Source organism: Oncorhynchus mykiss, chromosome 21, assembly GCF_057628025.1.
Source record: "Oncorhynchus mykiss isolate SJ-2025 chromosome 21, ASM5762802v1, whole genome shotgun sequence".
NCBI classification, from domain to species: domain Eukaryota; kingdom Metazoa; phylum Chordata; class Actinopteri; order Salmoniformes; family Salmonidae; genus Oncorhynchus; species Oncorhynchus mykiss.
The window spans coordinates 40115379-40142463 of NC_143042.1; the positions used below are offsets into that span (position 1 = coordinate 40115379).

At 42.7% G+C, this 27085-nt stretch overlaps 2 protein-coding genes and 1 pseudogene across 12 annotated transcripts in view; 1 reads left to right on the forward strand and 2 right to left on the reverse strand.

The window, feature by feature from the left end:
- LOC110500574 (ATP-dependent chromatin remodeler CHD3) overlaps positions 1-10642 on the reverse strand; it is a 31386-nt gene extending 20744 nt beyond the window's left edge. For all 8 annotated transcript variants that reach the window (XM_090214650.1, XM_090214649.1, XM_090214648.1 and 5 more), the window contains exons 1-21: positions 9868-10642; positions 7252-7385; positions 6917-7096; positions 6693-6817; positions 6183-6469; positions 5887-6065; positions 5600-5732; positions 4956-5137; positions 4490-4762; positions 4210-4413; positions 3749-3966; positions 3505-3636; positions 3271-3367; positions 2889-3080; positions 2322-2522; positions 1968-2105; positions 1698-1819; positions 1290-1463; positions 842-983; positions 349-480; positions 55-172 (exon numbers count right to left, since the gene is read on the reverse strand). In XM_090214650.1, the coding sequence (XP_090070776.1) occupies positions 55-172; positions 349-480; positions 842-983; positions 1290-1463; positions 1698-1819; positions 1968-2105; positions 2322-2522; positions 2889-3080; positions 3271-3367; positions 3505-3636; positions 3749-3966; positions 4210-4413; positions 4490-4762; positions 4956-5137; positions 5600-5732; positions 5887-6065; positions 6183-6469; positions 6693-6817; positions 6917-7096; positions 7252-7385; positions 9868-10030 (3526 nt within the window). In that variant the 5' untranslated portion in view covers positions 10031-10642. The remainder of the gene's footprint in view (positions 1-54; positions 173-348; positions 481-841; positions 984-1289; positions 1464-1697; positions 1820-1967; positions 2106-2321; positions 2523-2888; positions 3081-3270; positions 3368-3504; positions 3637-3748; positions 3967-4209; positions 4414-4489; positions 4763-4955; positions 5138-5599; positions 5733-5886; positions 6066-6182; positions 6470-6692; positions 6818-6916; positions 7097-7251; positions 7386-9867) is intronic.
- A 1693-nt stretch (positions 10643-12335) lies between these two features.
- On the reverse strand, positions 12336-15527 carry LOC110500575 (cytochrome b5 domain-containing protein 1-like; annotated as a pseudogene).
- A 268-nt stretch (positions 15528-15795) lies between these two features.
- Positions 15796-26621, forward strand: LOC110500577 (N-alpha-acetyltransferase 38, NatC auxiliary subunit). 4 transcript variants are annotated; one of them, XM_021577988.3, is made up of 4 exons: positions 15796-15909; positions 16224-16494; positions 23956-24133; positions 25756-26621. In XM_021577988.3, the coding sequence occupies exons 2-4, from the start codon at positions 16396-16398 to the stop codon at positions 25878-25880; spliced, it is 402 nt and encodes a 133-aa protein (XP_021433663.1). In that variant the 5' UTR covers positions 15796-15909; positions 16224-16395; the 3' UTR covers positions 25881-26621. The 4 variants fall into 4 exon arrangements, with proteins under 4 accessions (XP_021433663.1, XP_021433665.1, XP_021433666.1 ...); XM_021577990.3 differs by lacking the exon at positions 16224-16494 and having other exon boundaries at positions 15797-15909; XM_021577991.3 differs by lacking the exon at positions 16224-16494 and having other exon boundaries at positions 15820-15909; positions 23988-24133.
- The last annotated feature ends 464 nt before the right edge of the window (positions 26622-27085 follow it).

A 27085-nucleotide genomic window follows, 5' to 3' on the forward strand; every position in this document is an offset into this window, starting at 1 on the left:
CTATAGGCTTGGCTTTTGTTTCTAGAGCCCTTAGACTATGAGTGTCTCCCTTACCATTGAACCGGTCTATGGCCTCCTGTCTCAGAGCCCCTGTGACTCCTCCGTCGATCCTCTCGTACTTATAACCCTCAAAGTCCAGGAAGTCCTCCAACAGGTCCAACATCTTAGTCATCTACCAGAGGTTAGTAGAGACAGGGAGGAGAGAGAGAGAACAGCGAAATGGTTATGGAAGTGCTAACAGTGCCCGTGTGTGTGTGTGTGTGAGTGTGTGTGTGTGTGTGTGTGTGTGTGTGTGTGTGTGTGTGTGTGTGCGTGTGTGCGTGCGTGCGTGCGTGCGTGCGTACCAACCTGTGAGAAGACGAGCACGCGGTGTCCTTGGTCCTTCAGTTTTCTCATCATCTTTTGCAGAAGAGTTAGTTTCCCAGAAGCCTTTGTGAGGTCCGTGCCCTCGTACGCTCCGCTTGCAGTCTTACGGGCCTCCTAATATCACGGTAAAGACAACACACCGCGTCCATGTGATGACATATACACAGATACAGCTTCTTTACTGAACTTGCTTATTTTAAATCACCGGACAAGGTCATCTGATAAATAACTTAAAGAATATAAACGTTTTATATTTCATAAACATCTATGTTTGGACATATTTACATTCATGCATATTGCTAGATTTCCCCCCTGGACTGTAATAGGCTGGATATATTTGTAGCTATAATACTCAAATCTACCAGAAGGTGTCACTGTACTGCAATTCAGAGGTGAATTACAGTCTTACAGTGGAAAATGTTGATACAGTATTCCTGTAACATAAATGACTATAAATAATTATGACGATAGTTACCATGGAGGCGACAGGGAAGAGGTAGGGGTGGTTGGCACACTTCTTCAGGTCCATCATGATGTTGAGTAGAGACACCTGGTTACCTCCTCCTTTCGAGTTCAGAGCCTCAAAGTTCCTCGTCAGAATCAACTTGTAGTATTTCCTGTTAAAAATACGTCAATTGAGACGGGCACAGTTAGAGTGTGATTGTTTTTATGATTAACTAGTCAAATACTCCCTCTCTCTGTCTTTTTCCATCTCTCCATCTACCACACTATTCACCTTCCCTCCCCTCTTCTTTCCGCTCTTCCCTCACTCTTTCATGACCTTTCTTTCATCACTACCTCTCTCTATTCCTGCCCTCCCTCCCTCCATGCATCACTACCTCTCTCTTTTCCTGTCCTCTCATCCTTCCTTACCCCTTCCCTTCCCTCCCTCCCTGACCTCCCTCCCTCCCTACAACCCTTACTTCTGCATGGGGCTGAGTTCCACTCGTACGATGAGCTCTGTCTTGGCCGGCATGTTCTTGAAGACGTCAGCCTTCAGCCTCCTCAACATGTGTGGGCCCAGCAGGTCATGTAGCTTCTGGATCTGGTCCTCCTTGGAGATGTCGGCAAACTCCTCCAGGAACCCCTCCAGGTTACTACAGAGAGAGGGTGGCGAGGGGGGAGGGAGGGAGGGAGAGCGAGAGAGAAAGGGGCCATTTTGGTTGAAAACATGTAAGTAGAGGTAGAGATGTGTGACTGGTTATGTCTGTTAGCCTGTTTCCTCGAGTGTGCGCGTCTATACATACAGCACATCCAAGTGTGTATCAGTCTATACATGTTATGTGTACGTGGTTCTATGTGTGAATATGTGCGCGTGAGGCTGGCCCTACTTGAAGCGGTTGGGAGTGAGGAAGTTGAGCAGGTGGAACAGCTCCTCAAGGTTGTTCTGGAGAGGAGTACCAGTCAGCAGCAGCTTGTGGTCAATCTTATAGTCATTCAGACGTCTGAAGAACTGACCAGGGAGAGAAAAGAAATCGCAGGCAATAATTCATTGATTGATTGGACTTTTATTGCCTTTGAAGAGGAAATTCAGTAAGGTTCTATACAGTGCACACACATACACACACACACACATACACACAAAAACAGAGGGAGCCAACCTTGCTCTGATTGTTCTTGAGGCGATGGGCTTCGTCCACCACTAGACAGGCCCAGTCTATAGACTTCAGGGAGGTCTGGTCTATCGTCACCAGCTCATAGGAGGTCAACAGGACATGGAACTTTATTGGGGCTTCTCTCTGGAGAAGAGAGAAAGAGAGGGAGGGAGATCGAGAGGGGTATGTGGTGGTGGGGGGGGGGATTGTATTGGGAGAGAAGTGGAAGGAGGAGGGGGGAAGGAGATGCTGAGATTAGTCGAGGTCATAATAAAACAATAGACAGATTGCAGCTTTCTCTCATCTCTTCTGTCGTTCCTCTCCTCCCTCCCTCCGTCCGTCTGTCCCCTCCTTCCTCACCCTCAGTTTGAAGGCTTTCTTCCCTCCCCTAATGGCCGTGTCGTCAAAGGTCAGCTCGTTCTCTCTGATGATTGCTCTGCTGTCCTTGTCCCCTGTGTAGGTCACCACGTAGAAGTCCGGGGCCCACATCTCAAACTCTCTCTCCCAGTTAATGATGGTGGAGAGGGGGGCACTCACCAGGAACGGGCCACGGGTGTGGCCCTTTGTGGGGGGAAGGACAGAGAAGAGATGGACCATATTTCCAATGGTGACTGTGATGCAGAAAGACCCATTGATAATGCATAGAATAGAGCTGAATATGTTAAGGAATTTGCATTGCAATTTACATTTTAGTCATTCTTATCCAGAGTGACTTACAGTAGTGAGTGCAAATATTTTCATACCTTCTTTGTACTGGTCCCCCCATGGGGATCGAACCCAGAACTCTGGCGTTGCAAGTGCCATGCTCTACAAACTGAGCCACACAGGACTAGAATCCCTAGCAAGAACTAGAAGGGACTAGAAGCACTGGCAATACCAAATACAGGTGTACATAGTACACAGAGCCACCTGACAGTGGTGTCCTACCTCTTTAAAGAGTGAGTAGAGGAAGACGATGGTCTGGATAGTCTTGCCCAGCCCCATCTCATCTGCCAGGATGGTGTCAGTGCCCTGTGCCCAGCTGAAACGCAGCCAGTTGAGCCCCTCCAGCTGGTAAAGGTGCAGAGTGCCCCCCGTCGCTGTCACAAAGTCTGGCTGCTCCTCGTACTTTATCGTAGGCTGGAAGATAAATACAAGGAATGAGTAGGCTGGATATTGATGTAAGGGGGAAAAAATGAGACCAACATAATTGGCATACAAGTAAAGAAGGATAGTAGAGTTTTGACTTGGAAGTGTTCGTTGATTGGCGACCAGAATGACGACCAATAGATGTGGCTGTTACAGAGTGAGTGAGCTAATCAGAACTCACGTCGTTGACAGGTGATCTGTGTGGGTCTTCGCTCTCCTCCATCCTCATGCTCCTCATCCTCCTCGGCATGTCTGGGGCCTCCTTCATCACCTCATCCCTGAATCAATCAATCAACCTATCAAATCCAGTGTCCAATAGCCTACATAGTTGGGCAAACTTGGTTTGAGACAGTTTGAATGTTTTAGTGTTTGGTGCCAACATGGATGCCAGTTGGCCAGTACAGTAGTCTAGTACCTGTGTGCCCAGTAGTTGGCCTTGTGGATGACAAACTCTGGCATTTCCAGATTGTCTCTCTCCCATGTGCACTGGTCGTAGGTCAGGTCTCTCCACTTGACCAGGTAGTGGTATATCCCCTTCTTGTCCACACTGGGAAAAACACACACATTACGGCCTCAACTGCAGACATACCAATCAATAAACTAGCACACGCATGCACGCACACACACACACACACCGCCCCCCCCTCACACACACGTACCTGTGGTTGATGATGCGGTGGACCATCATCCATTCAGGCTTGATGCCGTATTTATAGAATTTGTCATCCAGGGCAGCATAGTCGGGGTCTTTCAGCCTCCTCTTCTCACTCTTAACACTCTCCTCCTCTCCCCCCGACCCATAGTCCAGACTGGGAGGCTCGTCCATATCTGTCTTCCTCTGGTAGTTACGGAACATTACCGAGTGGAAGATCTCCAGCTAGACGGATGGAGGGATGAAAAAGAGGAGAGGAATAGAGAGAATGTGTTCAATGAAAACAAGGAAGGCAAGAAATACAGGTGGTAGACACACTTGCATGCCAAGCGTTTCAGCTGTTCATATTATCTCATCAGCCTCTTCTCCAACTGTTTCACTCTCTCTCTCTCTCTCTCTCCCTCTCTCTCTCTCACACAAACACACACACACACACACACACACACACACACACACACACACACACACCTGTAGTTCAGTGATCCAGGTACAGTGCCAGTAGGACTGTCCGGCCAGCTTGACAAAGAACTCTCTCTCGGCCCTGCCCTTCATGGGGGGTGGCGGGGGAGCATCAGGGGGGGAATCAGGGGCGGGGGGCACGGGTACAGGATCGGGGGGCTCGCCCCATCGCCAGTGGAGGATCCTCTGTACCCTGCCTTTGATGGCAGGACACTGGGGGAAGAAGACGAAAATGAAGAATAGAATCAAAGCGCTCCACACAAAGTAGAAACAAACAAACATGACTTACAGTGCAGCGCGGACACAGCCACTCTCCGTTGGGGATCTCAGGCAGGGGCGGGTTGAGACAGTGGATGTGGTAGGAGGAGGGACAGGTGTCGCAGCATAATAGTTCCCCCCCATCCTTACAGACCCTGCAGAACTCCATGTGCTCATCCTCCTCTTCCTCCAGTCCTACCAGCAGTCCAACCCCAGGTACTTCTGGTACCACCATGTCCTCACTCTCCTCCTCAAACTCCTCAAAGTCCTCATCCTTCGCTTCCCACTGGATCCCCTCTTTCTCCTGCAGGAGAGGAGAAGAGGAGAGGAGCAAGACATGAGAGGAGAATGAGACCATGGAGAATGAATAGGTGGAGGAGCACTTAAAGCAATAGTGTGTATATGGTGCGAAATGGTAATATATTATTCCATACAATAATATAAATCAACCGCAGATGTCATGATTACAACCAATTTTGAGCATTACAGTAACTCACACAATGGGGGCAGCTCCACTTGCCCTCGGGGGCCTTCTCCAGCTCAGGCTCCAGACAGACCAGGTGGTAGGCCCTGGGACAGGTGTCACACAGAATAATCTCCCCTCCCTGCTGGCAGACCTCACAGTAGTCCTGGTGGTCTGTCTCATAACCATCCACCTCCACATCACCCTCACCCAGCACTGACAGAGAGAGGGGTGGGGGAGAAAATTAGGGAGAATAACAATGTGAGGGAGATAGAGGGAGAGATGTTGTGGAGAAAGAGAGACCATAGAGAGAAAGATGGAGAAAAAGATAAGCGGGAGAGAGACGCAAGGTACACTCTTAGAAAAAACGGTTCCAAAAGTGTTCTTCGGCTGTCCCCATAGGAGAACCCTTTTTGGTTCCAGGTAGAACTCAAAAGGGTTCGACCTGGAACCAAAAAGGGTTATTCAAAGGGTTCTCCTATAGGGACAGACAAAGAACTCTTTTAGGTTCTAGAGATGAGGCAGAGAGAGACAGACCCGGGAGAGAGAGGACGAGAGACAGGGCGATAGAGAAGAGAGGGAAAGAGATAGAGGGAGTGAGAAAAAGAAAGAGGGAGAGATTGGGAGACACCAGATTAGAATAGAAAGTTGACTTTTTCTAAAGAACATTTCGTTTACTTTTCTTCTTCTTCTTGGCGGGCCGTCCTCTTTTGTTCTTCTTGACGCGGGGCGAGCTGTCGGAGCGGACCGAGGAGCTGTGGACACTGGAGTCCTCCTGCTCCGAATCTTCCTCCTCAACATCATCCCCACTCTGAGAGGAAGGGAGGAAGGGAGGGAGGGAGAGAGCGAGATAGAGAAGCACAGTCAAATCTCTCGACTCTCACACACCTGCATGCTCCCACAGACAGTAGCCCACACAGCACATCTATACATCCATATACATTACATAGCATAGTGAAACTCACAGAGCTGCTCTTCTTCCTCTTGTTGCCTAGAGGCCCTAGTTTGATGCGTATGGGAGCCATCTTCTTGGCCTTCGCTGCTGCTGCCGCTGCTACTGCGGCTGCCGCAGCCGCTGCCACCGCCTTCTTCCTCTCAGCCAGAACACGAGGACTCTTACTGCGACTCTTCTTATATCCAGGGCCTGAAAAACAGTGAGAGGACCGGGGCAATTGGTTAGGACCAAACCCATTCCAATTCAAACCCTGCTACTGTACACATACTATGACAATAGACTCCTCCACCCTCCTCTTTTTCTAACCTTTGCCCTCTTTGGTCTTGGCCTTGCGGAGCGGGGGCGGCGGCTGGGGGGCCAGCCGGGGGGTTTGGGGCTGCTTCCGGGGCGGTGGGGGCTCCGGGGATGGGGAAGCGGTTGATGCGGAGACCTGCTCGGCGACGGCAATGGCGGCGGCCGCGGCTGCAGCTGCCACGGCCGCAGCACCTGAGCCCTTGAAGGGGTTGTTGGAACTGAACTCCCTCCACTTGACCCCCAGGATGGTCATCATCTTGGACATGGGGATCTTAGGGTTCTTCTTGGCGATCATGGGCCTGCGAGGGGCGAAGAGGAAGATGAGGAAGAAGAGGAGTAGGGGGAGAGGGGAAGCTAAATGAGTACGTTAGGAATCTAATCTCAATCAATAACTCAGTAACTTGTCCCCTTTGACTGAGAACGAGGCACAATAAGCTACATGTTTCTAGGCTAAACATTCTGCCACCGGCCCTGTCTGATTTCAAGTTAAATAGAGTCAGCTGCGTGACATCTCCACAGTACCTCATAGACTGGCTAAAGGCTTTGTAGTTGGTGAGTGTGCGGTAGTCATCTTCAGTGAAGGTATGATCCACATCCTCCAGACCCCAATCTTTAGCCAGCTGGGCAGATGTCTTCTGTTCTATTGGCTGGTGGAAAGAAACAACCAATCAGAGCTAGACTTGAGCCATCAGAGTGAGGCCAAGTAGAAGCAAAACAATGACAACACTTTTTTGTTGTGTCCTTACCTTTATTGTCTCCTCTTGCGTGCTGTCCCCATTGTCTTTTTTCATCTTTTGTTTTTTTTTCTCCTTCTTCTCCTTGTGTTTCTTCTTCTTCTTTTTCTCACAGGCGAAGATGCTGGCTGCACTGTCAGAGTTCTCTCCATAGTCTCTCTCTCTCTCCGAGTCCCTCTCTACATCACTGTCCTGAGAGGGGATAGGAGAAGAGGGGAGACAGGGAAAGAGAGAAAGAAAGAGAGAGAGAACATAAAAGGGGGGGGGGGGGCAATGAAAATAGAATGAGGTGTGATCAGAAAGTATGGCTATAGATGGAGTGATATGGTCATGTCCGAGAAGCTTACAATCTTTTTCCGTTTTTTAGCTTTGGAGAGTTTTCCTTCTTTCTCTTTCTCCTTCTTCTTTGTCTCCTTCTTCTTCTTGGGCCCTCGTTTCTTCCTCCCTAGACTGTCCCTGTCCAATGCCCCCCCTTCTTCCTCTACGGCAGGTTGAAGAGAGGAGATGTGGATGAAAAGAAAGAGAGCGAGTTGTGACTAAATCATATTGACTATAATCCTCTTTGAAGGCTTTGAATCGTCAATCTAATCTCTTCTGAACACAATTAAGCACAACAGAAGCATCGCACCATCCCGCTGTGATGTGTGCATTGACACCACATGTGTCAAATGGGAGGGACTAGTGTCTTAACATGACTTTCTACCTTGACTGAATTCTGACAAATGTTCAATTAGTCCCAGTCAGTGTGTTTGACAGATAAGTGTATTTGACAGCTGCTTGTTATTAGTTCAATGAAAAGCAAAGCCATAACTGGCTACATTGACATTATATGTCAATGAGTGTTGTATAGCACACAATAATAGTATCCGTGGCAGTATTTTAAAACTGAGGCTGTCATATAAGAAATGTGTAACCATAGCATTATACTGTATTTGTCCTGCAATAAACAATTGGGGAAATAGAAACCATGCAAACATGTCTTAGCTTTATTTCGAAGACAACACCACCGAACGTTTTGAGGATGTGTTAGTGAGTTTTCAAGGGACTTCCAAATGAGTCTTTCAAACCTTTATTCAAGTTTTTCACTGGGCAAAGAGACGGTAGCCTTTTTGAGAGTGAGAGAAAGATAAGTCTATGTATTGTCAGGAGGGTGGAGAAAAGGGGAAAGAAATCACCAAGAACTATCGCTTACGGCCACCATGTACATCTTATAAATTAGTTCGTTTTTATTGTTTGTCTTTGTTGGGCGCCTACAGTAGGGTTTTACAACCCGCAGCGCGCGCCCAAACAAAGTCTCCGCATGTCTGCTGCAGAGTGCAGCCAGAGGCGGCAGCAGCACGCACGCGGGGCTCGGTGATTCTAAGGCCGCAAGCCAGTCTGTCTATATCTGATGAACTGAACCGGAGAGGAAGAGGCGAAGCGAGAGGGATAACTAGGCCCAAAATCTGTCTTCTCCAGCAGGTGGCGGTTTTGCGGTTTTTTCGCTCACCAAAGCGAGGAGTTTTGTATGGAGATCAATGAGAGTGTCGAATTTGGTTAAAACAAATATGCAAAGGCTTATTTGTTACTTGTGGCTTATTTGATCGAATAGAAGGTTCGTAATGCTTAGGTTACTACTAGTGTACTGATATAAGTAGCACATGTGACATACCGGGAACTTTGAGAAAAAAAACACTTTATATCGGAGTTGTGCCCGTTGTTCGCAGGCGTATCTGCCCTCTCATTGGCTAAAATGGTCCCACCTGCTCTTGCCTCCTCCCGACTGCCTTCCATTTTATTTACATGTATTTTTATTGTTAGAGCGGCCACTTGAGTATCTAGTCAAAATAATGGGGCGTCTGTGGCTGAAACAACTCCCTACCCTAGGCTACTTCTTGTTAACTCCAAAACCTGAGTCCTGACCACAAGAGCGACAACCGCTGGCGGAGGTCGCTGGGGGTTGGCAACGGCGGGAAGCGCACTAATTGATTCGCGCGCTTGTCCTTCTCGAGACGAGCAATTCAGTGATTCTAAATGGGCCCTTGTTGAATATCCCAAAATCATTATATGCAATAGCCTATCGAATGCTACTATTGAATAGGCTACATGCACATGCATTCTATTTAATTAGGCTAATTCAAATGAACTGTAAAATAATGCAAGCATGTTACTAGGTTTTCAGGAACCAGGTAGGCCTGATCATAGTCCCTCAAAAATAAACTTATTTGGAGAAAAAAAAAACTGTTTTGCACATTACATCCTGTAGGCAAGTCCTTTCTTTCATGTGGCAATATTTATTATGTTTATTACATGCCTACTTGTTAAATATGTGTTAGTCTGCTATGACAACGAAAAGAGAGGGAAAACAAAGGCCCTGTAGTCGACACATAACGGTTCTATTCATAACTTGAGTAGAGTGTCAGTGTCCTATCATGAACCGTCCCTGTCAGTGTGGAGACAGTCAGGGGGTAGGGTCAAGTTTATTTACACGCTGTCATACCAGCACTCACTCCATCATCCGGTTTTAACGCTTACGCCTTACACATCACTATTCTAAAGATCACTATCAGAAAGCGTATTGCTGGGGAGTCCATGTTTTCTAACAGTGATGTCGTGAGCTTTACCCTTCACGTCGACCTATTCATATTGAGATATGATATATATTGTGGCACCATTCTACGGATGAAAAGAAAGTCGAGGATCAACTTTGTTAATTGTAGTCAATGTATATGGGATAAAACGAAAAGAGCATTCTCAAGTTGGTTTAGAAGTTGGAATCCTCAACTCTTTCTATTTCAAAGCTGCGCTATCCTCTGGAGCAAATGGGGCGCAACTAATTATATTGTAGCAAAAGATAACTATTGAGATGAGCGGCACAATGTGTCCTGTCTTACTTTTTTCACAATTTGGATGTGTTTCTATTTTGTGTGCGCGCTCCCGAGTCTTTCGCCAGTGTCTGTCTCCTGTAGCCTACTATAGCCTACCTGGCGCGGCTAGTGTTGCAGTTTCTCGAGGCGCCGCCGGCGAGTTTATGTCGCTTGCGTTCTCGTCTAGATCTCCGTCGTCCTCTTCTTCATCAAAATCTCCTCCTTTGGAATTAACCAACATGCCCTTGTATTCCTCACAGGACCGGAGAGGAGAGGACATTATATTCCTGTCATCGGCTCCGTACTCGAAATCAGAAATCCTCCGGAATTATGATATTTATTTAATATTCAAATCGACTCCAGAAAAAAAGTGGGGGGCGTTTTGGAATATTTTACACTACAACGCAAGGAAACAAAGATGGCCGCCCTTATATTTATTTTTTAACAACCCCCCCAATAAGAAAAATCCCCTTACATAAAAAATGGCTGACTATATTATTGCAGAACGCCCCCCCACCACCCCTCCTCCTTTCTCTCTCTCTCTCTCTCTGCCTGTCTCTCCCTCTCTCCGCGCACCCCTCCCTCCTCAAAAAACATTCACATTGTTACAAGAAAGGGGGTGTATGACTGCTTGTACAAATTGTTACTTGTTTGTCCCCCCCCCCCCCCCCAAATCAGACACGAAGGCAGACTTGCCTGGTAACTGTGCCTCAAGATCACAACGAAACAACGCTCCCTTTCTGAACTGCAGAACACGACACAAATCTATGAAATATTCTTAAAGGCCCCCACCGTAGTATAAAATTATACGTGTGTGTGAGAGAGCGAGAGAGAGAGAGTCGGGGAGGGAGCTTGAAAGCGTGTGTGTGTGTGTGTGTGTGAGTGTGTGTGTGGGGCGGGGGGTTGGAAAAATCTGCCGCAGCCATGCCCAGACTTTACATCAGATTGGATTGCTTAAAAATTAACCACTTATGGTGGGGATAAAAAACAATGCAATATGCAGACTATCATTTTTTTCAACTGGAAATGATTTCGGATTAAAATATAAATCGAATAAATGATTTTCAAGATGGTGAACACAGAAATGAAAGAGGACACATTTTTAACGCATATTGTACTGTTTCACTACAGTCTCTCTGATCTGGGTGGCAGTAAGGCAATGTGAACTCTAGTAGTCAGACTGCCTTGTCTCCCCTTTAGGCAGTTCAGTTTTGATTAAGGGGTCTAAGATGAAACATACTGTACATCCCTTCAGGAAGTATTCACACCCCTTTTCCTTTGTTGTTACAGTCTGAATTTAAAATGGATTACATTTAGATGTAGTTTTACTAGCCTACACAATAACTCATAATGTCAAATGTTTTGAGATATAGGCGTCCTTTCTAACTCAGTTGCCGGAGAGGAAGGAAACCACTCAGACATTTCACCATGAGGCCAATGGTGACTTTAAAACAGTTACAGAGTTTAATTGCTGTGATAGGAGAAAACTGAGGATGATCAACAACATTGTAGTTACTCCACAATACTAATCCAATTGACACAGTGAAAAGAAGGAAGCCTGTACAGAATTAAAAATATGACCTAACATGCATCCTGTTTGCAACAAGGCACTAGAGTAATACTGCAAAATATGTGACAAAACGAAATTGAATGTTCCTGAGTAGCCTAGTTACAGTTTTGAATTAAATCTTCTTGAAAATCAATGCAAGACTTGAAAATGCCTGTCTAGCAATGATCAACAAACAACTTGACAGAGCTTGAAGAAAGGTTTAAAGAATAATGTGGAAATATTATACAATCCAGGTGTGCAAAGCTCTTCTTAGACAAACAGACTCGCAGCTGTCATCGCTGCCAAAAGGTGATTCTAACATGTATTGACTCAGGGGTGTGAATACATATGTAAATTAGATATTTTTTTATTTTATTTTCAATTCATTTTTACACATTTCTAAAAATATATTTTTACTTCGTCATTATGGGCTATTGTGTGTAGATTGGTGAAAAACACATCCATTTAATAAAAATGTAATTCAGGCTGTAACACAACAAAATGTGGAATAAGTCAAGGGCTACAGTATGAATACTTTCTGAAGGCACTGTATGCACATTTTACAGTAAAAAATGTGTGTGTGTGTATAATTGTGAATTGTGATGAATAAACTAAACATTGATAACAATGACACGTCACTGATTTAAAGAAATCACAACTGACTAAAACTGCTACTGTTACAGTAGAGTTGGTTTCCTGCACATTTTGTAGTACAGGAAATTAAAACTCAGCAGAGCCACAAAGGAGCTGTTGAGAGGAAGTAGCCTACTATTAAATATCACATAAACGATTACCATGGTTACCATGCAGTTTTATGTACAGTTTTGGCAGACTATTGTTAATTTATTAACGTATGTTGGCCTATTGTAGATGCAAGAAGGTTTGAAGGAATGACAAAAGGAAGACACTGGGATAGAATGGCAAGGAACGGATGTTGATTGTGAGGTTATGAGTTCTAGTCCTTTACAGGCTCAAATTCCCTCTAATAAAATGTTCATAACAATATCACAATATAAAAAAAATAAAGGACCTGTACTTTGTAAGTCAACCTTTTAATAGATTGCTCATATTGCTCCTCACCATTTTCTGACATCCTTACAAATGAGGTCAAAGTTCAGTGGGATTGATGTTGAGTAGAGACCGATGGACTGGGAGAAGAGGTCGCGGTCCATGCGTCCACTGTAGAAGTCCTCATCCTTGTCGAGGATACCGTTCTCCTCCAGTGTCCTACTAATGTCCCGGGTTGACGCAGTTGTGCTTCCAGGTGGAGCTGGTGGTGTGGGAGCTGTTGCGAAGGGGAATCTCATTCAAGGTCTCCTCAGAACACACTTGGGAAAAGAGAAGAGCGAGAGAGAGTTAGAGAGAGAGAGAGGAGGGATTTGCTGTTTTAGACCTTATTTTACTTTTCCAACCCATGTACAGTGGTTATTGACTGTAGCTGAAATCAGTTGCAGCAGTTTTAGATTAAGAAACTACAGTCAGTATACCAAACATTAGGAACCCCTTCTGAAAATTTAGTTGCACCCCCCTTTTCCCTCAGAACAGACTAAATTTGTCGGGGCATGGACTCTACAAGGTGTTGAAAGAGTTCCACAAGGTGACTCCAATGCTACCCACATTTGTGTCAAGTTGGCTGGATGTCCTTTGGACGGTGGAACTTTCTTGATACACACGGCAAACTGTCGAGCATGAAAAACCCAGCAGCGTTGCAGTTCTTGACGCAAACCGGTGCGCCTGGCACCTACTACCATACCCCGTTCAAAGGCACTTAAATATTTTGTCTTGCCCATTCACCCTCTGAATGGAAGACATACACAATCCATGTCTCAATTGTCTCAAGGCGTAAAAATCCTTCTTTAGCCTATCTCCTCCCCTTCATCTACACATATTGAAGTGGATTTAACAAGTGACATCAATAAAGGATCCAGCATTCAGCTGGATTTACCTGGTCAGTCTATTTAATGGAAAGAGCAGATGTTCTGTTTTAATGTTTTGTATACTCAGTGTATAGCTTATATTTATGTTACAGTATATAAATAGTCATTGTAATTTTTTATTTGACCTTAATTTAACTAGGCAAGTCAGTTAAGAACAAATTCTTATTTACAATGACGGCCAAGGAACAGTGGGTTAACTGCCTTGTTCAGGGGCAGAACTACATATTTTTACCATGTTAGTTTGGGGATTTGATCTAGCAACCTTTCCCCAACTGGCCCAACGCTCTAACCACTAGGCTAGCTGCCGCCCCGGCTACCAGCAATTGTCCTCTAATGATAAGAGGATTTTTCATTCAAAAAATTGTATTTTCCAGTGGTTTATCTATGAAAATCATTCTGTGGACTATGGGCAAATTTTGCAACAGGCAGTTAAACCACTCTAGCTTGGCTTCCAGGATTTAAAAAAAAGAAGAAAGGAATTTGTTTATGCAGGGTCCAATGGGCACATTTGCCAAGAACCACTAGAGAGAAAGTGAGGGAGGAATGAGGGGGGAGGGAGGAGGCAGGGCATGAGAGAAAGAAGGAGGATAGACTATTTGAGGAAGAGAAAGAGAATGTGAGTATGTGTGTGCAGGGACAGAGTGTGGGAGAGAAAGAGAGAATTTGTGTGTTTTGTGTGTGTGTGTGTGAGAGAGAGAGAGAGAGAGAGAGAAAGAAAGAGAGAGAGAGAGAGAGAGAAAGAAAGAGAGAGAGAGAGAGAGCATGTGTCTGACTGTGTGAGTGGAGAGTGGAGCACCCACACTAAGCCTCTGGCTCAGTAGAAGACTAGTAGTGCCAGCTGGGGCGGGTTGGCGGGAAAGCCTGCTCTCCCACCGTGCTCTCCCACCATGCCGGAGAGGAGAGGTGTGCTCGGGGTGTGAGTGTGCTGTGTGCTCTGTGTGCTGTGTGTGTGTGTGTGTGTGTGTGTGTGTGTGTGTGTGTGTGTGTGCTGCAGGGGGAATGAGTGAACCCAGCCAGGACTCACTCATATGCCCCCAGGGTTTGACGGTGACACAGTGCACTACTAACTCCACCTCGTCGTGTCCGTTTGGAAGCGAGTCATGTACAGGCCAGGGCTACCTAAAGGGCAGTGTGGTAACCCATATATTATGCAGCCAGTGGCACACAGAGGAAGGGAGAAACAGCACCTGTGCTCCACTCAGTGATATTATGCTGTGTGGGTGAAACCGTGCCAGATGAATGGACACACTCCCAACATACTGCTACTGTGATATGCTGAGGGGTAGAGGTGAAGGAGGGGGTAGGAGGATAAAGCTTGAACAACTACAATAGAATGCATGAATGGTTATGTATAAATGACGCACGTATGCATGTAGGTGATATGTATGTGTGCAGAATGATGTCTGTATGTTGTCTGCATATCTATTGCACATATATGATGCATGTATAATACTGATGATATCTATGTAAGACCCTAGGCCTCGCTTGCCAGGGGATGGTGTCAGGCTAAGTGAGATTAGTATGATAACACATGTAGCCTATACATGTGGCATGTACACATGTAGCTTCTTGTGATCTATGCATGACATTCTCCCTAATCTGAAGAATGATATTTTACTTCCTATGCCTATGCTCCTGGGATGTGAGGGTGTTGATGATGCGGATCCACCTGGTCTTGGCAAAATAGCCCCACCTCATATTGGGTATCCCTCCACCAGGGTTGCCCAAAGTCATTGGTCCAGTTAGTACTAGGGCAGGGAGACGACACGTGCACAGAGCACCCCCTAGGGGTGTAGTACATCACATAGTCAGATAGTGGGTTCAGGTGAGTCCGAATGTAAGAATACAAATTGGGAATTACTCATGATGAAAAATAAACTTTAAGAAGACAAACATGCTGAATTCTTGATAAATATTATTTTCAGATTATTTTCTCACTCACAAATGTTGTCTTTAATTCAAACCAGTGACTGATGTCATTTCCTGCACAGCCAATAATAGGTCTCAGAAGTACATCAACTGAAAAATAATTGTGTAATTTAATAAACGTTTGTAGCCTAATAATAGCCTATTATAAATGCATGCATCTGACAACTCACCTTTAAAGTCATTCACCAATAGTGTGAGGTCGCCAAGGCATGGTGTTATGAAAGGACACCTTGTTCGGAGTGAAATACTTTGGTCGCGGCATTTATATTACTTCTGAAAGTTTACCCAATATATGGAGAATGTATGGATACCTATAAATGGTCACGTGAAATATGTCATAGATATAAAATGTTGTTAATTTTGTTTATTTGCAAGCTCAGTCGCTACATTGCATTAACAAACAAGCTCCGTTACTATGGTAACCACGGAAGCACCTGGTATAGAGACAGCACCAGACTCAAATCAGCTTTGCTGCATCTCGTGAGCGGCTGGACAGTCCATAAATCACAAGGTAAGACATTTGACAAATGTAATGCCCAATTTGAAAAGTAAATAGGCGAAAAGTGTCAGCAAAGTTTTAACTCTAATTCGTCATGCCTACCTTGCATACTACAATACCCACAATGCAATGTATTCCCTGATGCATTTCCAGTTGTACGTCAGAGAAATAATTCCGCTAGAAAAATAGAATCAAGAAAGGGTGGAATGGCAACAATGATTGAAGAAAATGGTCCATCAACTCATGTAGGGGTGATATATGTTTAATATTATCGCACTTTACACACTTTTAACGCATAATATTCACTTTGCCAAACTGAAAGGAGAGCGTGCGTAACTGATCCATACATTTGTTGGGCAAGTTGGATCCACTAGCTAGCTATGCTAACGTAGCTACAGTAGTAGCTAGCTAACGTTATTTGTCCACAACCTACTGTACCATTAGCCAGCAGATCCGAACTGATTTCTTACAGCTGCACTAGGGTCGGACATACACCCTGTGTAGATTAAAGGGTTTATGTGTTGTTCTCTGAATTGTTCCATTATCCCAACTATTACAGAGAGAAGATTGAACAAGATCTGCTAGTTTTGCCGAAAATCTGTCAATTTCGCCCTCGTGCTAGAAGCCACAGCCGCAATTTTGGAATGGCAATGTCAGCCAATCAGCTCCTTTGTTCAACACCACGTTCCATTCCATAATGGCTGCCAGTGCTGTGGCTACCGCTATCTAGCATGTGGACGAAAATCAGCAAATCGTTAGATCTTCTCGGTGTAACAGTTGGGATAGTGGGACAATTTGAAGTACAACACATTTCTCATCCCTGGATTGAGGTATGTTTTCCGAGCCATATCTTGTGCCGGCTGTGCAGTGTCTTAATCTACACAGGAAGTCTGTCCGACCCTAGTGTAGCTGTAAGCAAGCGGGTCGGATCTGTTGTCTACGGTACTATTGGCATTACCAAGAATAGTAGGACCAGAAATATCTGTTAAAAGTTGCACGCTTTTGCATTTCTTAAACGGTGCATTTTAATAGTCTAAAGTAGCTTCTTCTCCTTAGCTCTAATCTAACCCAAAGGCTGGCAGATGGCAATATTGAGTCGTTTCGTCTTAAAGCTCATTTAAGCTTGATCTGGAAATGTGGATCAGAGGCTCCGTACAGAGCGTGTGACGCAATTTCAGCCAAATCAAGCGCAGTACTGAGAAATTTCACTCAAAAAATAACACTATCCATAAGTTAAACATTGATGGTGTTATTACAGATGACCAAAAATTAATCGCTAAATACTGTAGCAATTTTTACAGAATATTGTATAGCTCTACGTACTGTCTGGAATCCACAGATATATATTTTTTAACTCACTGAATAATGTTCACTCTATCAGTGATATAGAATCTAAACAGTGTGATGAACCCATCAAAGTTGAAGAGATTATAGAGTCTATCAAACATCTAAAGAACAATAAATCACCAGGTGTTGATGGAATTACATCAGAATTTTACAAATTATTTTCTGAACAAGTAGCTCCCTTCCTATTTGAAGTCTTTTTAGAGAACATAAAAAACAATGTTCTCCCTCCTACAATGAGTCAGGGGTTAATAACACTGATACCTAAACCTAAAAAAGAAGTGCTGCTCATCGATAACTGGCGTCCAATTTGTCTTCTTAATAATGACTATAAGATATTAGCCTTACTACTTGCACAAATAATTAAAGAAGTCCTGGATGCAATCATTGATGAAACACAGTCTGGCTTCATGAGGAACAGACGTATTTCTAACAATGTCAGACTAGTATTAGACGTACTTGACTACTCAGACCTAATAACTGAGGATAGCTTCATATTATTTTTAGATTTTTATAAAGCATTTGACACAGTAGAGCATCAGTTTCTCTACCACTCCCTTGAGAGACTTGGCTTTGGGGATTTTTTCTGTAAGGCTATTAAGACTCTCTATGCAAATGGTAACAGCTCTATCAAATTGAAATATGGCACCTCACCTAGATTTGAGTTAAAGAGAGGAATTAGGCAAGGTTGTCCTATCTCGCCGTACCTGTTTTTATTAATCACCCAACTTCTTGCAAATTCTTTAAATAATAGTCCTGTACAAGGTATTTCCATAGCTGGTAAAGAAATTATTGTAAGCCAGCTGGCTGACGATACTACACTTTTTCTGAAAGACGCTAACCAAATTCCCATATCGATCAATGTGATACAATCCTTTTCCAAAGCGTCTGGTCTATATCTTAACATTAATAAATGTGAACTCATAGCTGTCAAAGATTGTGTGACACCTTCATATTATGGTATTCCAGTAAAAGAAGAACTTACATATTTAGGCATAACCATTACAAAGGATCAGAAGTCTAGAGGCTTACTCAATTTTAACCCTCTTATTAAAAAAACCCAGAAGAAACTAAATCAATGGCTACAGAGGGACTTATCTTTAAAAGGTAGAGTCCTAATAACCAAGGCTGAAGGTATCTCTAGACTAACATATGGTGCTCTATCTTTATATCTTGACCGTAAAATAAGCAAGGAGATAGACCAGATGCTTTTCAACTTTCTTTGGAGAAACCGTACCCATTACATTAGGAAAACTGTTGTAATGAACACTTATGAGAATGGTGGACTGAATTTTCTGGACTTTACTACTTTAAATAATACTTTTAAGATCAATTGGATAAAACAATTCCTAAGAAGACCCACTTCTATCTGGAATTTTATTCCTCATCATGTCTTCTCTACTTTTGGTGGCCTTAACTTCATGTTGTTTTGCAATTATAATATTGACAAAGTTCCAGTGAAACTTTCTGCTTTTCATCGGCAGGTTTTCTTGTCATGGTCCTTAATTTATAAACACAATTTTTCTCCACACAGATATTATATATGGAATAATCGGGATATATTGTATAAAAATACCTCTCTGTTTTTAGAATATTGGTTCCGAAATAATATCCTATTGGTGAGCCAACTGGTTAATGCAGAGGGTCTTTTACTCAGTTATAAATAATTCTTATCACTTTACAAGGTCCCTGTAACACCTAAAGATTTTGCAATTGTTTTAGATGCCATTCCCTCAGGTGTTGCTATGTTATTCAGGAACGTGTCAAGACCTGACTCTCAGAGCCTACCTTCTGTTGACCCTGTTGACTCATCAGTAGGAAAGATTTGTTTCTCTTTTGGTCCATTCAACAACAGAGCGATATGATCCTTGTTTCAGCAGGATGTTGTATCTATACCTTATGTCATGCCTTATTGGAATGGATTTATTGATAATATCTGTTGGAAAAAAGTTTGGATGTTGCCACACACATACCTACTTGTTAACAAAATTAAGGAAGTTTCCTTTAAAATTATTCATAAATATTATCCTGCCAACCACTATATGAAGAAGTTTAAGGAAAACATCAACTCAAATTGCTCCTTTTGTAATGACCACCCAGAAACAGTTTTGCATCTTTTTTGGTATTGTATGCATGTAAGAAAACTGTGGCAAGACATCAGTAGGTTTATAATTGAACACATTTATGAAGAGTTTACACTATTGTGGAGAGATGTACTGTTTGGATTCTTTACATACAATAGAAATAAGCGGAATCATTTTTATGTAATTAATTTCATTAATCTTTTGGCCAAATTTCATATACACAAATGTAAATTTACAAACAGAAAACCACATTTTCGTACCCTACAAAAATAAATTGAACTGTATTTTAAGACGGTTAAATGCTCTACTAACAAAAAGGCTGTTTGAATTGTAAGTATATGCATGTCCCTTAAGGTCCTTGTGTAATTGTAATGTGATATTGTACCCCCTAGCTCGATTGTCTATTGTTTGTAATCTATGTATGCTTGTGTTCCCTCATGTGCTTTATGTATTGATTTGTTATTAATTAAAAAAAGAAGAAAAAAAGCAATAAATATGGAAAAAACAAACTGCATCGCCGTGCACCTCCCAAATTTTGTAACAATGCAGAGGGCTCGGTATAGCTCCGCTTTGAAATGATTGGTTGACGGTAGTTGGGGGCGGCATGTCCTGTATAAACACACTCACTTCCCTGACAACTTCCTTCACAACAGCTCTGCGATGCACAAGAAGTATGAATGCCCTGACTTCTGCAGAGACCACATCTCAGTAAATGCTGTATGGCAGGGATCATCAACTGGATTTAGACACGGGACGATTTTTTTCTTGAGCGGAAGGTCAGGGGCCGGAACATAATTACAGATCATTTTTAGACTGCAAATAAACCGTAAGAAGCACATAATTTCAAACCTTGCCTACGTTTGTGTACAATCACGTGTCCTCTCTTATGCGTGTGAATAATTTCCAAAATTTAAATCACTTTCACCTGATTTCCGGTGTTTTGACAGTCTTTTATGTCCAAAATATAAATTTGTCCCGAGGGCCGCCAATTGGGAACCCTGTTGTACAGCCAATGCAGACGCCAGAATGACCGTAAATTAGCTTTACTATCCAAAGGGAACGTATGCAGCCGTCTATAAACTCGTCTACCCCGTGGACCAGTTCGTACGTTAAACATTCTACATTCTGGCATCAAAGGCGTCAAATTCCCCTTTATATCGATTTAATGGCTACAAGGCTGAAAAAACAGGGGAAATATGCATACTTTCTTTATGAAGCACAGTTTTCACAAACATGCTAGAGTGGCTAACGCTATTCCCGGATGTTGTGTATTGCATACAGTATGTTTTTTTTTTTCACCCATGGTCTGATTGGCTGAACACAGTACGCAACATCCGATACTATAAGACAAATTACTTTTGAGCATTTTGTTTACCGTCAAACTAGCTCTGGTCCAATGTGCATGTAACACATGTGCATGGACCAGGCTAGGTAAATTGGGCTGCCGGGTGGCACAGCGGTCTAAGGCACTGCATCTCAGTGCTAAAGGCGTCACTGCAGACACCCTGGTTCGAATCAAGGCTGTATTACAACCGGCCGTGATTGGGAGTCCCATAGGGCGGCACACAATTGGCCTAGCGTCGTCCGGGTTTGGCCGGGCTAGGCCATTCAAACGTGGTGTCTCCTTGTCAACCTTGCAAAGGGGAAGTTTGACAAGCACACAAGGAGAGGAAGCCAGATGGTTGAGCTGCACCCAGTAACACCATTATGCTTCTTTTACTTGTACATTTGAATTCGATCACTTTTTGACAGCACCCGTTTTGATTTGAATGAAACCTTTCATACACATTGGCCCATTGTAGAAGTGCTCAGAAAGTTACTGAGCCCCTTAGGGGTCATGGCCACCAGGCTAATCCATTCCCTCAGTTTTATTATCCATTCCCTCAGTTTTATTATCCATTCCCTCAGTTTTATTATCCATTCCCTCAGTTTTATTATCCATTCCCTCAGATTATGTCCCTCTGTTTTTTTTTTTTTTTTTTGTATTTTGTATTCGTTCCCTACATTTTTTAAAATCAATTTCCACAGATGTTTTATTTGTTACCTTGTTTTGTTATCCATTCCTTCTGATTTTTTTCATTTGTTCCCTCTTCTCCACGAGGGTCCCACTTGGCCAATAACATATTGCAGCCTAATTGTTATTCTATTTAGTTAATTACATGCTTCAAATGGTGATGATCACTGACCATTCATTTGCTATTTTCCAGTTTCAGTGTTTTCATATGTCTCCGAATCATAAGGGCAAATAATAGGTAACGTGTGTGCAAAACCACTCAAGGTGCAAATACGGTGCTCTCATCCCTAGGCAATAAATTCATCTGGCTCTGCTTCATGACCTTAGCTGTTCTGTCTACTTTCCGAAGGATTTCTTTAGCTACATCAGCTGATTTCCAGGTGAACTTATTGTCATCGCAACCAAGCAAATAGCTATCAGTTTTAGTTATAAACATACCACATAGAGCCAGAGCTGCTTTAAACCATCTTTCTGTGTGCCTGGTTGGCTATGACAGATGTTCACCTGCCTAGTGCAGGGATGAGAGCGCATCATTGCACCAGAATTATGCACAGTAAATTCGCATGCCGTTTCTTTCTGCCACCGGTGAGTCACATGCACAATTGCATATGCCTGGACCATGTTTTACTGAGCATATGTCCCTGACTTTATGCACAAGGGGTAAAACACTGGGTTGCGGGGAGGAGAGGTGCTCAAAATGGATCCAAGTGGCATGAATCTGAGTGTAGCCTATCTGGTTTGCATCCTAAACATGCATCATTCATTTATGACTGCGAGTGATGCTCCTGGTTTTTCAGGCATATGAACACACCATTTGAAGCATGTAATAACTAAATAGAAGTACATTTAGGCTGCAATAAGTTATCGGCCAAGTGGGACCGTCATGGTAGCCTACATAAGGAGAAGCAGGAACGAATAAACAAATAAAACAGAGGGAAAGTATAAATAATCAGAGGGAATGGAGAAAAAAAACTGATGGAATGGATTAGCCTGTTTTTTAAAAAAATATTATTTTTTTTAACACACCATGACCCCTAAGGGTCTCAGTAACTTTCTGAGCACTTCTACAATGGGCAAGTATGTTTGAAAGGTTTCATTCAAATCGAAACGGGTGCTGTCAAAAAGTGATTGAATTCAAATGTATTTACCCACAAGTAAAAGAAGCATAATGGTGTTACTGGGTGCAGCTCAACCATCTGGCTTCCTCTCTTTGTTTGCTTGTCAAACTTCCCCTTGGCAATGTTGACAAGGTGACACGACTTTTGAACACTTCATTTACCTAGCTCTCATCCATTCACATGCGCCGGATACGTACGCATGTGCCTGGACCAGAGTTAGTTTGATGGTAAACTGTTTGATGGTAAAATGCTCAAAAGTAGTTTGTCTTATAGTCCTGGACAGTCATGGTAGCCTACATAAGGAGAATGACGTTTTTAGGCCTTGAGACAGGCTACTTAAATCCACAAGGACTTCAGGAGTAGCTTTATAAAAAAAATTGTAGGTCAACAAATAAAAAATCGTAGGGAACGAATAAGAAACATTGTAGGGAACGGATATTTTTTTTGTAGGGCACGGATTTTTTTTAAAATTAGGGAGCAGATTAGCCTGGACTTTTTTTCTCACCACCATGGCCCCTAAGAGGCACTGTAGAAAGTGCCTTTTTGGATCTGAATGCCAAAACATTCAAGAGATAAAGGTGCTCAAAGTTGACCCATTTTGCATACCCCAACCATACCATGAGACATCCATGTCTTCATCACTGGAAAATATAAACAGTTGAGATTGATCTCATTTAAAAGCTTACAAACAGGGTTGTCAAACTATAATATAATTTCCCCCCCCCCACACATTTTTTTTAACGTCAATTATCAAAAAATGCATGAACTCAGATTCTTTTCATATTTGCATATGTTGTAGCCTAGATCCTATTTTACATCATCTGAGGTTTTTGTGTTTTGTCCACTAACGGTTTAGATACAACATGCTCTTGAATACAGGGGGAGTTTCATGTTTTGGGTGATAAAATGTACTAAAATGGGAATAAAAAATAGACTTTTCTACTTTCAAATGGTACCACATAGATGGTTGGATCTCCACACATCAGAGAATGTTGACTTGAATGAGAATATCTGTCATTTTAAATTAGACTCTTTCCTCTATAGGAAACCTGTTGAAATCATTGAAATATAGATAATAGAATAGGCATGACGTTTTACGTTGACATTCGACGGTGGGTGGACAAGCAGTCATCTTTGTGATAGTAATTAGAAGTTACAATATAAATTTAAATGTCTATGCTGTACCAGCTAAATTGCAGTGGTCTGAACTTGGATAGGTCCATTCTTTTAAATATATTTCTATGATTGAAATGACACCAACCCTGTATTCAAGAGCATGTTGTCTCAACTGATGGCGGTCACAACACAAAAACCTCAGTTAATGTGAAATGAGGTTTAAGCTACAACCTATGCGACTATGATTTTTTTTTTTTGGGGGGGGGGGGGTTTATCTGTATTTTTTTAATCATTTACGTTAAGGTTTAATAATGACAATTTGTGTTTTAAAACATTTTTTTTTTCAACAAATAAAATAGTTTGACAACGTAAGCTTTTAAATGATATCAAACTCAAGTGTTTATATTTTTCAGTGCTGAAGACATGGATGTCATGGTATGGTGTGTGAAATGTGTCGACTTTGAGCACCTTTATCTGAATGTTTTGGCATTCCCGTTCAAAAGGTTAATTTCTGACCGGAAGGGATGCTGTCAAAAAAGTGATTGAATTCAAAGGGATTTACCCTTGAATGATTATAAGCCTTTTGTCTAATTTCTCCCCAATCCCTATTTCTAGGGGCAGAGTGAACTGTCATCCTCTTCTTCCAGAGTGCGTCAGAAGCTGGAGAGCCTGCTGAACAAGAACATGAGAATCAGAATGACAGACGGACGGACGCTGGTGGGACTGTTCTTGTGCACAGATAGAGACTGCAACGTCATCCTGGGGTCCGCTCAGGAGTTCCTCAAATCCTCAGGTAACTAAAGTACATATTAGGCCTACATACTCTAGCAAGTTCACTGCTTTTCAAACCTGTTCCTGCAGAGCAGTCGGTGCAGGGTTTTGTCCCAACCCAGCACTGAACACACCTGATTCAGCTGATCAGTCAATCATTAGTTGATTTGCTGTAAAAACCTGCAATCAGAAATGCTAACCATATTCCCACATTTTGTTGTGTTACGGCCTGAATTAAAAATGAATTAAATGTATCTGTCACTAGCCTACCACATAATGTAAAAATGGAATTAGGTTTTTAGATTTTTTTTCAAATCAATTCAAAATGAAAAGCTGAAATGTCTTGAGTAAATAAGTATTCAACCCTTTTGTTTTGACAAGCTTAAATAAGTTCAGGAGTAAAAATGTGTTTAACAAGTCACATAATCAGTTGCATGGACTCTGTGTGCAATAACAGTGTTGAACTTTTATTTTATTTTTTATGACTATCTCATCTCTGTACCCCACACATACAATTATCTGTAAGGTCCCTCATTTGAGCAGTGAATTTCAAACACAGATATTCAACCAATTTTTCCAATGCCTTGCAAAGAAGGGAACCTATTGGTAGATGGCAAAAAAAGAAAAGCAGACATTGAATATCCCCTTGAGCATGGTGAAGTTATTTATTACACTTTAGATGCTGTATCAATACACCCAGTCACTACAAACATGCAGGCGTCCTTCCTAACTCAGTTGCCGGAGAGGAGCGAAATTTAATTTCTCATGGATTTCACCATGAGGCCAATGGTGACTTTAAAACAGTTACAGAGTTTAATGGCTGTGATAGGAGAAAACTGAGGATGGATCAACAACATTGTAGTTACTCCACAATACTAACCTATTTGACAGAGTGAACAAAATGAAGCCTGTACAATATTACATTAGTCCAACAAAGCATGAATAAAAAGTGATCTGTTGTGGGCAAATCCATTACTGAGTTATGTTATGGGTATGCTTGTTATCGTTAAACACTGGGATTTTTTCAGGATAAAGAAACTGATTGGAGCTAAGCACAGACAAAATTATAGAGGAAAACCTGGTTCAGTTTGCTTGTTCCTGAATGTTCCTGAGTGGCTGAGTTACAGTTTTGACGTAAATCTACTTGAAAATCTATGGCAATACCTGAAAATATTTGTCTAGCAATGAACAACAACCAATTTCACTGAGCTTGAAGAACTTTGAAAATAATAGTGGGCAAATGTTGCACAATCCAGGTGTTTAAAGTTCTTAAGAGACTCACAGCTGTAATCGCTGCCCAATTTCCTTATTCAAAGTATTGACTAAGGGGTGTGAATACTTATATAAATAAGATATTTAATTTTCAATAAATTTGCTAAAATGTCACGTTTCCCCTTTGTCATTATGGAGTGTTGTGTGTGTGTAGATGGGTGAGAAAAAAAACATTGAATCCATTTTGAATTCAGGCGGTAACACAACAAACTGTGGGATAAGTCAAAAGGTATGAATACTGAAGGAACTGCAGCTCTCTGGGACCCCACATGATATGTTGTTTCTATTATGTAACTTGACCATCATTACACTGTGTACAGATCCATATTTAAAATGTATTTTGTGTGCTTGTCTTGCTTGTTTTTGCATCAGACTCCTTCTCCCAGGGTGAGCCCAGAGTGCTGGGTTTAGCCATGATTCCCGGCCACCACGTGGTCTCCATCGAGGTGGAGTCAGACACCCTGGCCGACACACAGGGGTTCGGGGGCAGCCACTGAAGAACAAGCTGAGCTCACCCAAAGTCGGAGGACACGGTCCTAGAAAAGGCTACAGTACAGACTTGAAATGGGAGAATTCAATCAAAGGAATTCCAGATGTGGCTGATCTCTGGTGCCAGTGTCGTGGGTTTACCAGTCAGAACCAAGATAGGTGCGAAATGTAACCAAGCATCCCCAGTGACATTAGTGTCTGTGAAGTTAATACGGAGTATAAAAGTTATTTGCGCAATAAGGGGCATGGGACTGAGCCAGACGGTACAGTATATGTCTGTGTGATAAATGATTTTCAATAGATTTCAGTATTTAAACCTGTGTCTGATCTGTCAATGAGGAACGATGCAGACGTTCCTTATATACTGGTAGTGCAGCAGTTACATGTAGTTCAGAGCATATGAATAGCTAAAGTGAATTACCTACTTGACTTAAAACCCTTGGCTCCTATTAGGAGCATAAGTTCTTGGCAAATGTCCTCCATCTCACTCATCAGGGCAAGTCTTTCCAGGTCACACCATTTGAGGCCATCAGTTAGCTGTTCAAGTCAAATTTGATTGGTCACATATACATATTTAGCAGATGTTATTGTGGGTGTAGCGACAGTATCTAATAATTCACAACAATACTCACATCTAAAAGTAAAAGAATGGAATTAATATATAAATATTAGGATGAGCAATGTCAGTTGTATGGACTAAAATACAGTATATACCTATGAAATGAGTAAAGCAGTATGTAAACATTAAAGTGACAAAAGATTCCTTGTCTATGTATATAGGGCAGGGTTGAGTAGCCGGGCGGTAGCCAGCTAGTGATGGCTATTTAAACGTCTGATGGCCTTGAGATAGACGTTCTTTGAGATCGGGTGCTGTAGATGTCCTGAAGGGCAGGCAGTGTGCTCCCGGTGATGCTTTGGGTTGACCACCCTCTGGTGAGCCTTGCGGTTGCGGGTGGCACAGTTGCCGTACCAAGCGGTGATACAGCCTGACCGGATGCTCTCAATTGTGCATCTGTAAAAGTTTGAGGGTGTCAGGGGCCAAGCCATATTTCTTCATCTTCCTGAGGTTGAAGAGGTGCCGTTGCTATTTCCTGAAGTCCACGAGCAGCTCCATAGTTTTGTTGACGTTATTTTCCTGGCACCACTCCGCCAAAGGCTTCACCTCCTCCCTGTAGGCTGTTTTGTCATTATTGGTAATCAGGCCTACTACTGT